Genomic DNA, 12,841 nt, shown 5'->3' on the forward strand with positions numbered 1-12,841 from the left:
ATAAGGTTAATGTGGAGAGGATGTTTCTTATGGTGGGAGTATCCAGAACTAGAGGCCACAACCTCAAAATTGACAGGTGACCTTTTAGAACAGAGGTAAATGGGATTTCCTTTAGCCAGAGAGTAGTGAATCTATGGAATGCTCTGCCACAGACTGCAATGTAGGCCAAGTCCATGAGTATATTTAAGACGGAAGTTGATAGTTTCCTGATCGGTCAGGGCATGATAGGATATGGTGAGAAGGTGGGTGTATGGGGTTGAGTGGCTTCTGGGATTAGCCATGATGGCATGGTGGAGCAGGCTCTGTGAGCTGAATGGCATAACTCTCTTCCTATGTCTTATGGTCTTTTGGTTAGGGGAGAAGACAAGAGAATGAATTGGGAGGTATAAAAATCATCCCTGATGAAATGGGAGAGCAGACTTGATAAATAGAAAGGCCTAATTCTCCTCCTGTGTCTTTTGGTTTTATGGTCATTTGCTTATCCTTCCAGTGAATGTGGAACATTTTACAGAAAAGGCCTGGAGGCTGTACTTGGTGATTCAGTCTCTGAAACGTTTAGGAGGCAAGGATGGAGGATTGGAATTGAAGGGTTCTGATGACTTTGAGGCTGCTCTTCGTTGTCCAGTCCAAAGATTGAGGGAAAGCATTAATGGTTCTGATAGCCTTGTAGCTGCTCTTGTCAGTCAACTCTCAAACACAAAAAGAAGCAAGGATTGAGGGAAATCATTGATGGGTTCCCATAGCCTTGAGGCTGTCTTGGTAGTCGAGTGTCAGAAACACATAGGAGTCAAGGATCACTGGTACCAATTAGGAATGAGTTTTGCATGAGACCTTCAGCTTCAAACACCCATTCCTTGCTGAACTCACTGTGTTTGGCCACAGGTTCATCAATGCTCGAAGGCGGATATTACAACCTATGCTTGATGCCAGTAATCCTGACACTCCGCCAAAGGCTAAGAAGATCAAGACACAGAGTCGGCCGGTGCAGCGATTCTGGCCAGATTCCATTGCATCGGGAGCGGCTCAGCAGCACGTAGCAAGTATTACCGTATCAGACAGTAAGTCAATGACGTCCCAGACCAATGATGAGATGTATCCAGTATTACAGTGTCAGACAACAAGTTAGTGATATCCCAGATCAATGTCAATGTCGGCAGTATTATAGTGTTAGACAGTAAGTCCGTGACATCCCAGATCAATGTCAAAATTTAGTCAGTATTACAGTGTCAGACAGTAAGTCATTGAAAAACCAGATCAATGTCAAGGTATAGCTAGTATTAGTGTCAGACATAGTGGATGACATTACAGAGCAGTGGCGAGATATAGCCAGTGTTACCATCAGACAGTGAGTCACTGACATCCGAGATCAATATCGAGATGTAGCCAGTGTTAGTGTCAGACAGCGAGTCAGTGACATCCCAGATCAGTGTCGAGATGTAGCCAGTGTTCATGTCAGTGAGTCGGTGACATCCCAGATCAATGTTGAAATGTAGCCAGTATCAGTGTCAGACAGAGTCAGTGACTTCCCAGATCAGTGTCGGGATGTAGCCAGTATTAGAGTGCCAGACAGTGAGTCAGTGGCATTCTAGATGGATGTCTTGAGAGACTCATACTGTCTTATATTAAGTCTGCCATACCTGCTGACCTTGATAAATACCAGTTTGCGTATCGTGCAGACAGATCAACAGAGGATGCAGTCATCACAGCTCTCCACACAGCCCTTACAAACCTGGATCAGGATAACACCTATGTAAGAATGCTGTTTGTGGACTACAGCTCAGCTTTTAATAGTCATCCCCGACAAACTGGTGCAGAAATTGAGCAACCTGGGCCTTGGCAGCTCACTGTGCTCAGGGATACCGGATTTTCTGAGTAACAGACCCCAAAGTGTCAGGATGAGAGAACACACATCATCTACTCTCATCCTGAACACCGGTACACCACAAGGGTGTGTTCTCAGCCCCATCCTCTATTCTCTTTTCACCCATTACTGCTCTACCATTCACTCCACCAACACCATTGTCAAATTTGCTGACGATACCACCCTAATAGGTATCATATCAGACTGTGATGAGACAGCCTATAAGGAGGAGGTACAGCATTTGACAGAATGGTGTTGTCATAATAACCTGGCCTTGAACATCACAAAAACCAAGGAGCTGATAGTAGACTTCAGGAAATCAAAGTGCGTCGAGCACTCTGCTCTGCACATATATGGGAAAGAGGTGGAGAGAGTAGAGAGTTTCAAGTTCCTCGGCGTCCACATCTCGGCTGACCTTACCTGGACTGCCCATATCTCTTATCAGGTGGGGAAGGCCCAACAGAGGCTCTACTTCCTAAGGAAGCTAAAGCACGCTCTCCTCCCTCATCACCTGCTGATCAACTTCTATCGGACAACTATAGAGAGCCTCCTGACGTATTGCTGTGCAGTGTGGTTTGCCAGCTGCACAGAACAGAACAGGAAGGACTTGCAGCAGGTGGTGAGGGTAGCAGAGCCAGTTATTGGCACAACATTACCCTCCCTCAGAGACATTTATACTGGCAGACTTCAAAAGAAGGCTACTTGTATTTCAAAGGATCCCACTCATCCTGGACATCACCTGTTTTCCCCTCTGCCTTCTGGGAAGAGATACAGAGCATTAAGGATGAAAACAAAGAGACTCCTTAACAGCTTCTACCCACAAGCAGTGAAATGTATAACACCCCCTTCCCTTCTCCTGCCGCCCTCCTAAGACGGCAGCAGCTAAATGCATCACACTTCCAGGAATGGCAAGTGTGCAATAGTCCTACCACCCCATCCATATATTATTAATTTTGGACTGCACTCCTGAGGTTTTAGAGTTTATTTTATGTATATATTCCTTGTCATGCTGCAAAACGTTGAGCTGCTAAACTGTGTTTCATTGCTCCACAACAATGACAATAAAGATATCCAATTCAATTCAATTCAATTCTAGATGTAGCCAGTATTAGTGTCAGACAGTAAGTCAGTGACATCCCAGATCAATGTTGAGATGTAGCCAGTATCAGTGTCAGACAGTCAGTGACTTCCCAGATCAGTGTCGGGATGTAGCCAGTATTAGTGTCAGACAGTGACTCAGTGACATCCCTGATCAATATCGAGATGTAGCCAGTATTACAGCGTCAGACAGTATGCCATTGACATCCCAGAGCAATGAAGAGATGTAGCCAGTATTTCAGTGAAGGCACTATACCATCCCAGATCATTGTCGAGGTGTTCCTAGTATTACAGTATCCATCAGTAAATCAGTGACATCCCAGATCAATGTCGTGATGTGACCAGTATTACAGAGTCAAACAGTAAGTTTGTGTTATCCCAGATCAGGATAGATATGTCCCATTAAGTTCTCAAATGGCAAGGGTGGGCAATCATGGCTGACAAAGGAAGTTAAGGACTGCATAAAAGCCAAGGAAGGGGCGTATTAGGTAGCAAAAGTGAGTCAGAAGTTGGATGATTGGGAAACTTTTAAAATCCAACAAAGGGCAACTAAAAGATTAAATATGAGGGCAGACTAGCCAATGATATAAAGCAGGATATCAAAAGTCTTTTCCAGTTATATAAAGAGTAAAATGGAGGTGAGAGTTGATATTGGACCACTGGAAAATGGTGCTGGTGAGGTAGTAATGGGGACAAAGAAATGACAGATGAACTTAATAGGTACTTTGCATCAGTCTTCACTGTGGAAGACACTAGCTGTTTGCCAGATGTCCGTGAGTGTCAGGGAGGAGCAGTGAGTGCCATTGCTATTACAAAGGAAAAAGTGCCAGGCAAACTCAAAGGTCTTAATGTGGATAAGTCACCTGGGCCGGGTGGACGAAATCCCAGAGTCCTGAGAGAGGTTGCTGAAGAGATAACAGATGTATTGGTCATGATCTTTTAAGAATCACTTGATTCTGGCATGGTTCCGGAGGACTGGAAGATTGCAAATTTAACTCCACTTTTTAAGTAAGGAGGAAGGCAAAAGAAAGGAAATTATAGACCAGTTGGTCTAATTTCAGTGGTTGGGAACGTGTGAAGTCTATTATTAAGGATGAGGTTTCGAGGTACTTGGAGACTAATGACAAAATAAGTCAAAGTCAGCATGGTTTCTGTAAAGGGAAATCTTGCCTGACAAATCTTCGAGGGAGTAACAAGCAGGGTGGACATGGGAGAGGCAGTGGATGTCATTTATTTAGATCTTTAGAAGGCAAATGATATCGTGTCACACATGAGGCTGCTTAACAAGATAAAATCTTGTGCTGTTACAGGAATGGTACAGGCATGGATAGTGGAATGGCTGACAGGCAGAAGGGAGCAAGTGGGAATAAAAGGGGCTTTTTCTGGTTGGCTGCCGGTGACTAGTGGTGTTCCTCAGGAATCAGTATTGGGGCCGCTGCTTTTCATCAAAGTTGCTGGTGAACGCAGCAGGCCAGGCAGCATCTGTAGGAAGAGGTGCAGTCGACGTTTCAGGCCGAGACCCTTCGTCAGGACTAACTGAAGGAAGAATGAGTAAGGGATTTGAAAGTTGGAGGGGGAGGGGGAGATCCAAAATGATAGGAGAAGACGGGAGGGGGAGGGATAGAGCCAAGAGCTTTACAGGTGATAGGCAAAAGGGGATACGAGAGGATCATGGGACAGGAGGTCCGGGAAGAAAGACAAGTGGGGGGGGGCCCAGAGGATGGGCAAGAGGTATATTCAGAGGGACAGAGGGAGAAAAAGGAGAGTGAGAGAAAGAATGTGTGCATAAAAATGAGTAACAGATGGGGTACGAGGGGGAGGTGGGGCCTTAGCGGAAGTTAGAGAAGTCGATGTTCATGCCATCAGGTTGGAGGCTACCCAGACGGAATATAAGGTGTTGTTCCTCCAACCTGAGTGTGGCTTCATCTTTACAGTAGAGGAGGCCGTGGATGGACATGTCAGAATGGGAATGGGATGTGGAATTAAAATGTGTGGCCACTGGGAGATCCTGTTTCTCTGGCGGACAGAGCGTAGATGTTCAGCAAAGCGGTCTCCCAGTCTGCATCGGGTCTCGCCAATATATAAAAGGCCACATCGGGAGCACCGGACGCAGTATATCACCCCAGTCGACTCACAGGTGAAGTGTTGCCTCACCTGGAAGGACTGTTTGGGGCCCTGAATGGTGGTAAGGGAGGAAGTGTAAGGGCATGTGTAGCACTTGTTCCGCTTACACGGATAAGTGCCAGGAGGGAGATCAGTGGGGAGGGATAGAAACATAGAAACATAGAAAATAGGTGCAGGAGTAGGCCATTCGGCCCTTCGAGCCTGCACCGCCATTTATTATGATCATGGCTGATCATCCAACTCAGAACCCAGCCTTCCCTCCATACCCCCTGACCCCTGTAGCCACAAGGGCCATATCTAACTCCCTCTTAAACATAGCCAATGAACTGGCCTCAACAGTTTGCTGTGGCAGAGAATTCCACAGATTCACCACTCTTTGTATGAAGAAGTTTTTCCTAATCTCGGTCCTAAAAGGCTTCCCCTCTATCCTCAAACTGTGACCCCTCGTTCTGGACCTCCCCAACATCGGGAACAATCTTCCCGCATCTAGCCTGTCCAATCCCTTTAGGATCTTATACGTTTCAATCAGATCCCCCCTCAATCTTCTAAATTCCAACGAGTACAAGCCCAGTTCATCCAGTCTTTCTTCATATGAAAGACCTGCCATCCCAGGAATCAATCTGGTGAACCTTCTTTGTACTCCCTCTATGGCAAAGATGTCTTTCCTCAGATTAGGGGACCAAAACTGCACACAATACTCCAGGTGTGGTCTCACCAAGGCCTTGTACAACTGCAGTAGTACCTCCCTGCTCCTGTACTCGAATCCTCTCGCTATAAATGCCAGCATACCATTCGCCTTTTTCACCGCCTACTGTACCTGCATGCCCACTTTCAATGACTGGTGTATAATGACACCCAGGTCTCGTTGCACCTCCCCTTTTCCTAATCGGCCACCATTCAGATAATAACCTGTTTTCCTATTTTTGCCACCAAAGTGGATAACATTCACATTTATCCACATTGAATTGCATCTGCCATGAGTTTGCCCACTCACCCAACCTATCCAAGTCACCCTGCATCCTCTTAGCATCCTCCTCACTGCCAACACTGCCACCCAGCTTCGTGTCATCCGCAAACTTGGAGATGCTGCATTTAATTCCCCCATCCAAGTCATTAATATATATTGTAAACAACTGGGGTCCCAGCACTGAGCCTTGCGGTACCCCACTAGTCACCGCCTGCCATTCTGAAAAGGTCCCGTTTATTCCCACTCTTTGCTTCCTGTCTGCTAACCAATTCTCCACCCACACCAATACCTTACCCCCAATACCGTGTGCTTTAAGTTTGCACACTAATCTCCTGTGTGGGACCTTGTCAAAAGCCTTTTGAAAATCCAAATATACCACATCCACTGGTTCTCCCCTATCCACTCTACTAGTTACATCCTCAAAAAATTCTATGAGATTCGTCAGACATGATTTTCCTTTCACAAATCCATGCTGACTTTGTCCGATCATTTCACCGCTTTCCAAATGTGCTGTTATCACATCCTTGATAACTGACTCCTGCAGTTTCCCCACCACCGACGTTAGGCTAACCGGCCTATAATTCCCCGGTTTCTCTCTCCCTCCTTTTTTAAAAAGTGGGGTTACATTAGCCACCCTCCAATCCTCAGGAACTAGTCCAGAATCTAACGATGGGAGGGACAAATGGACAAGGGAGTTGTGTAGGGAGCGATCCCTGCAGAATGCAGAGAGAGGGGGGGAGGGAAAGATGTGCTTAGTGGTGGGATCCCGTTGGAGACCCGACGCAGACTGGGAGACCGCTTTGCTGAACATCTACTCTCTGTCCGCCAGAAAAAGCAGGATCTCCCAGTGGCCACACATTTAATTCCACATCCCATTCCCATTCTGACATGTCCATCCACGGCCTCCTCTACTGTAAAGATGAAGCCACACTCAGGTTGGAGGAACAACACCTTATATTCCGTCTGGGTAGCCTCCAACCTGATGGCATGAACATCGACTTCTCTAACTTCTGCTAAGGCCCCACCTCCCCCTTGTACCCCATCTGTTACTCATTTTTATGCACACATTCTTTCTCTCACTCTCCTTTTTCTCCCTCTGTCCCTCTGAATATACCTCTTGCCCATCCTCTGGGTCCCCCCCCCCTTGTCTTTCTTCCCGGACCTCCTGTCCCATGATCTTCTCGTATCCCCTTTTGCCTATCACCTGTCCAGCTCTTGGCTCTATCCCTCCCCCTCCTGTCTTCTCCTATCATTTTGGATCTCCCCCTCCCCCTCCAACTTTCAAATCCCTTACTCACTCTTCCTTCAGTTAGTCCTGACGAAGGGTCTTGGCCTGAAACGTCAACTGCACCTCTTCCTACAGATGCTGCCTGGCCTGCTGCGTTCACCAGCAACTTTGATGTGTGTTGCTTGAATTTCCAGCATCTGCAGAATTCCTGTTGTTGTCCGCTGCTTTTCATATTGTTTTTCAGTGACTTAGATAATGCAATTGATGGCTTAGTGGCGAAGATTGCTGATGATATGAAGATCGGTGGAGGGGCAGGCAGTGCTAAGGAAGAAATGCAATTGGAGCAAGACTTGGAGAAATTGGAAAAATGGGCAAAAAAGTGGTAGATGGACTACAGTGTTGGGAAATGTATGATAATGCATTTTGGTAAAAGGAACAATAGTGCCGACTATTACCTAAATGGGGAGAAGGTTCAAACATCAGAGGTACAGCGGAACTTAGGAGTCTTTGTGCAAAAATCCCAGAAGGTTAATTTACAGGTTGAGTCTATGGTAAAGAAGATAAATGCAATCTTGGCATTTGTTTCAAGGGGAATAGAGTATAAAAGCAAGGAGATAATGCTGAGCCTTTATAAGACACTAGTCAGGCCGCATTTGGGGTATTGTCAACAGATAGGTAATGAAGGCAGCAGTTACGGCAGTTGAGTGCTCCGTTTGCAGTATGTGGGAAGTCAGGGCGAGCACAATTGTCCCTGATAACTACACCTGCGAAAGGTGCATCCAGCTGCAGCTCCTGACAAACCGAGTTAGGGAGCTGGAGCTGGATGAACTTTGGATCATTCAGAAGGCAGAGGGAGAAATAGAGAGGAGTTACAGGGAAATAGTCACCCCTAAGAGTCAGGAGACAGGTAGCTAGGTGACTGTCAGGAGAGGGAAGGGTAATAGACAGAATGAGCAGAGCACCCCTGTGGCCATTCCCACCAATAATAAGTACATCATTTTGGATACTGTTGATGGGGACGACCTACCAGGGACAAGTTGCAATGGTTGCATCTCTGGCACCGAGATGGGACCCTCAACTCAGAAGGGAAGGAGGAAAAGAGGAGAGCAGTAGTGATAGGGGATTTGATAGTTAGGGGGATAGATAAGAGGTTCTGTGGAAGAGATCAAGAATCCCGGATGGTCTGTTGCCTCCCTGGTGCCAAGATCCGCGATATCTCGGATCGAGTTCTCGGTATTCTCAAGAGGGAGGGTGAGCAGCCAGATGTCGTGGTCCATGTAGGGCCCAATGACGTGGGTAGGAAGAGTGAGGAGGTCCTGAAAGGTGAGTTTAGGGAGTTAGGCGCCAAGTTAAAGGACGGGACCTCCAGGATAGCAATCTCAGGATTGCTACCAGTGCCACATGCAGGCGGGTTTAGAAATAGTAAGATAGCGCAGATCAACATGTGGCTGAAGACATGGTGCAGGAGGGAGGGCTTCAGATTTATAGATAATTGGACAGTTTTCCAGGGAAGGTGGGATCTGTTCCAGCGGGACAGTCTACATCTGAACTGGAGGGGGACAAATATCCTTGCAGGTAGGTTTGCTAGAGAGGCTCCAGTGGATTTAAAGTAGATACGAGTGGGGAGGGGAACCAGAGTGTAGGAACAGATGTAAGGAAGAAGGAAGAAAAAGAAAATAGTAAAGTTGTTTGCACCGTTAGTGATCAACAGAGAGGAAGAGGTGGAGAATTTCTTATATGCATTTATTTTAATGCTAGGAGCAATATAAGAAAGGTGGACGAGCTTAAAGTATGGATTGATACCTGGAAGAATGATGTGGTAGCTATTAGTGAAACATGGTTACAGGAGGGGTGTGATTGGCAACTAAATATTCCTGGATTTAATGGCTTCAGGTGCGATAGAATCGGAAGGACAAGAGGGAGAGGTGTTGCATTGCTTGTCAGAGAAAATATTACAGCGGTGCTCTGGCAGGATAGATTAGAGGGCTTGTTTAGGGAGGCTATTTGGGCGGAATTGAGGAATGGGAAAGGTGTAGTAACTCTTATGGGGGTGTATTATAAACCACCAAATGGGGAGCGAGAATTGGAGGAGCAAATTTGTAAGGAGATAGCAGATATTTGTAGTAACCACAAGGTTGTGATTGTGGGAGATTTTAATTTTCCACACATAGACTGGGAAGCCCATACTGTAAAATGGCTGGATGGTTTGGAGTTTGTAAAATGTGTGCAGGATAGTTTTTTGCAGCAATACATAGAGGTACCAACTAGAGAAGGGGCAGTGTTGGATCTCCTGTTAGGGAATGAGATAGGTCAGGTGATGGAGGTTTGTGTTGGGGAGCACTTTGGGTCCAGTGATCACAATGCTATTAGTTTCAATATAATTATGGAGAAGGATAGGTCTGGACCCAGGTTTGAAATTTTTGATTGGAGAAAGGCTAACTTTGAGGAGATGCAAAAGGATTTAGGAGGAGTGGATTGCGACAATGTGTTTTATGGGAAGAATGTAATAGAGTAATGGAGGTCATTTAAAGGTGAAATGTTGAGAGTACAGAATCTTTATGTTCCTGTTAGGTTGAAAGGAAAGGTTAAGAGTTTGAGAGAGCCATGGTTTTCAAGGATATTAGAAACTTGGTTCGGAAAAAGAGAGATATCTACAATAAATATAGGCAGCACGGAGTAAATGAGGTGCTCGAGGAATATAAAGAATGTAAAAAGAATCTTAAGAAAGGAATTAGAAAAGCTAAAAGAAGATATGAGGTTGCTTTGGCAAGTAAGGTGAAAATAAATTCCAAGGGTTTCTGCCGTTATATTAATAGCAAAAGGATAGTGAGGGATAAAATTGGTCCCTTAGAGAATCAGAGTGGACAGCAATGTGGGGAGCCAAAAGAGATGGGGGAAATTCTGAACAATTTCTTTTCTTCAGTATTCACTGAGGAGAAGGATTTTGAATTGTGTAAGATAAGGGAAACAGATAGGGAAGTTATGGAAACTATGATGATTAAAGAAGAGGAAGTACTGGAGTTTTTAAGGAATATAAAAGTGGATAAGTCTCCGGGTCCTGACAGGATATTCCCTAGGACCTTGAGGAAAGTTAGTGTGGAAATAGCAGGGGCTCTGACAGAAATATTTCAAATGTCATCGGAAACGGGGATGGTGCCAGAGGATTGGCATATTGCTCATGTTGTTACATTGTTTAAAAAGGGCTCTAAGAGTAAACCTAGCAATTATCGGCCTGTGAGTTTGACATCAGTGGTGGGTAAATTGAAGGAAAGTATTCTTAGAGATGGTATATATAATTATCTGGATAGACAGGGTCTGATTAGGAACAGTCAACATGGATTTGTGCGTGGATGGTCATGTTTGACAAATCTTCTTGAATTTTTTGAAGAGGTTACTAGGAAAGTTGACGAGGGTAAAGCGGTGGATGTTGTCTATATGGACTTCAGTAAGGCCTTTGACAAGGTCCCACACGGAAGGTTCAATCGTTAGGTATTAATATTGAAGTAGTAAAATGGATTCAGCAGTGGCTGGACGGGAGACGCCAGAGAGTGGTGGTGGATAACTGTTTGTCAGATTGGAGGCCGGTGACTAGTGGTGTGCATCAGGGATCTGTACTGGGTCCAATGTTATTTGTCATGTATATTAATGATCTGGATGATGGGGTGGTAAATTGGATGAGTAAGTATGCAGATGAGACTAAGATAGGTGGAGTTGTGGATAATGAAGTAGGTTTTCAAAGCTTGCAGAGAGATTTAGGCCAGTTAGAAGAGTGGGCTGAAAGATGGCAGATGGAGTTTAATGCTGATAAATGTGAGGTGCTTCATTTTGGTAGGACTAATCAAAATAGGACATACATGGTAAATGGTAGGGCATTGAAGAATGCAGTAGAACAGAGTGATCTAAGAATAATGGTGCATAGTTCCCTGAAGGTGGAATCTCATGTGGATAGGGGGTTGAAGAAAGCTTTTGGTATGCTGGCCTTTATAAATCAGGGCATTGAGTATATTGACTGCGCCTCTTCCTATAGATGCTGCCTGGCCTGCTGCGTTCACCAGCAACTTTGATGTGTGTTGCTTGAATTTCCAGCATCTGCAGAACTCCTGTTGTTTTCATTGAGTATAGGAGTTGGGATGTAATGTTGAAATTGTACAAGGCACTGGTGAGGCCAAATTTGGAATACTGTGTACAGTAATGGTCACCGAATTATATGAAAGATGTCAACAAAAGAGAGAGATTACAGAGAAGATTTACTAGAATGTTACCTGGGTTTCATCACCTAAATTACAGAGAAAGGTTGAACAAGTTGGGTCTTAATTCCTTGGAACGTTGAAGGTTGAGGGGGGACTTGATAGAGGTATTTAAAATTATGAGGGGGGTAGATAGAGTTGACGTGGATAGGCTTTTTCCATTGAGAGTGGGGGAGATTCAAACAAGAGGACATGAGTTGAGAGTTAAAGGGCAAAAGTTTAGGGGTAATATGAGGGGGAACATCTTTACTCAGAGAGTGGTAGCTGTGTGGAACGAGCTTCCAGCAGAAGTGGTTGAGGCAGCTTCGATGTTGGTCGTTTAAAGTTAAACTGGATAGATATATGGACAGGAAAGGAACGGACTGAGTGCAGCTCGGTGGGACTAGGTGAGAGTAAGAGTTCGGCACGGACTAGGAGGGCCAAGATGGCCTGTTTCCATGCTGCAATTGTTATATGGTTATATGGTTGACTCAAGAGATTCTGGCAGTTTTGGCAGTTGGTCTGTGCAATCAAGTCAATCAAGATTTGAATAGATCAGCAGAAAGCCGTTGATTAGACAATTAAGATTTAAATAGCTCAGACTCAGCAGAAAGCAGCTGATTGGGTAATCGAGGTCAGGTGACCAAGCAGTTTGAAAAGCTCAAACAGATAAATAGAGGGGTAGGTCAAGCGGAGCGGCCTGTGGAAAGCGGCCAGTGAGTGAGTGGGCCAGTGAAGGAGTGGAGCTTTGAGGCTTTGCTTCGAAGAGGCGGAGGACAAGCTTGCTCACAGTCTTTACGATGCCTCCTGAGACAGTGATGTGCCTCTCATGTGAGATATGGCAGTCTTGGGGGAACGCCCCTCTCCCGCAGAGTCACATCTGCCAGAAGTGCATACGGCTGGGCGATCTGGAAGACCGTGTAAGGAATCTGGAGCAGCAGCTGGATGACCTTTGACTCATAAGGGAGAATGAGGCAGTCATAGATGAGAGCTACAGGGAGGTAGTCACACCTAGGCTGTTGGAAGCAGGTCGTTGGGTGACAGTCAGAGGGGGGAAAGTGAAGGTGAGTAGACAGGTAGTGCAGAGCACCCCTGTAGCCATTCCCCTGAATAATAAGTTTACCATCCTGGACACAGTTGGCGGGGACGACCGACCAGGTGTGAGCCATGGTGACAGGGCCTCCGGCACTGAGTCTGACCCAGTGGTGCAGAAGGGTGGGACGGAGAAGAGAAGAGCTGTCGTCGTTGGAGACTCTATAGTCAGGGGAGCAGACAGGAGATTTTGTGGACGTGAGAAGGACACCTGCATGGTTTGTTGCCTCCTGGGTGCCAGGGTT

The 12,841-nt window shown here is 45.7% G+C and overlaps 1 protein-coding gene across 9 annotated transcripts in view; it reads left to right on the plus strand.

The window, feature by feature from the left end:
* The window catches only part of pknox1.1 (pbx/knotted 1 homeobox 1.1), a 295,655-nt gene that overhangs the window by 267,820 nt on the left and 14,994 nt on the right, over positions 1–12,841 (plus strand). For all 9 annotated transcript variants that reach the window (XM_063050187.1, XM_063050192.1, XM_063050191.1 and 6 more), the window contains one exon: positions 883–1,058. In XM_063050187.1, the coding sequence (XP_062906257.1) occupies positions 883–1,058 (176 nt within the window). The remainder of the gene's footprint in view (positions 1–882; positions 1,059–12,841) is intronic.

Source organism: Mobula hypostoma, chromosome 6, assembly GCF_963921235.1.
Source record: "Mobula hypostoma chromosome 6, sMobHyp1.1, whole genome shotgun sequence".
NCBI classification, from domain to species: domain Eukaryota; kingdom Metazoa; phylum Chordata; class Chondrichthyes; order Myliobatiformes; family Myliobatidae; genus Mobula; species Mobula hypostoma.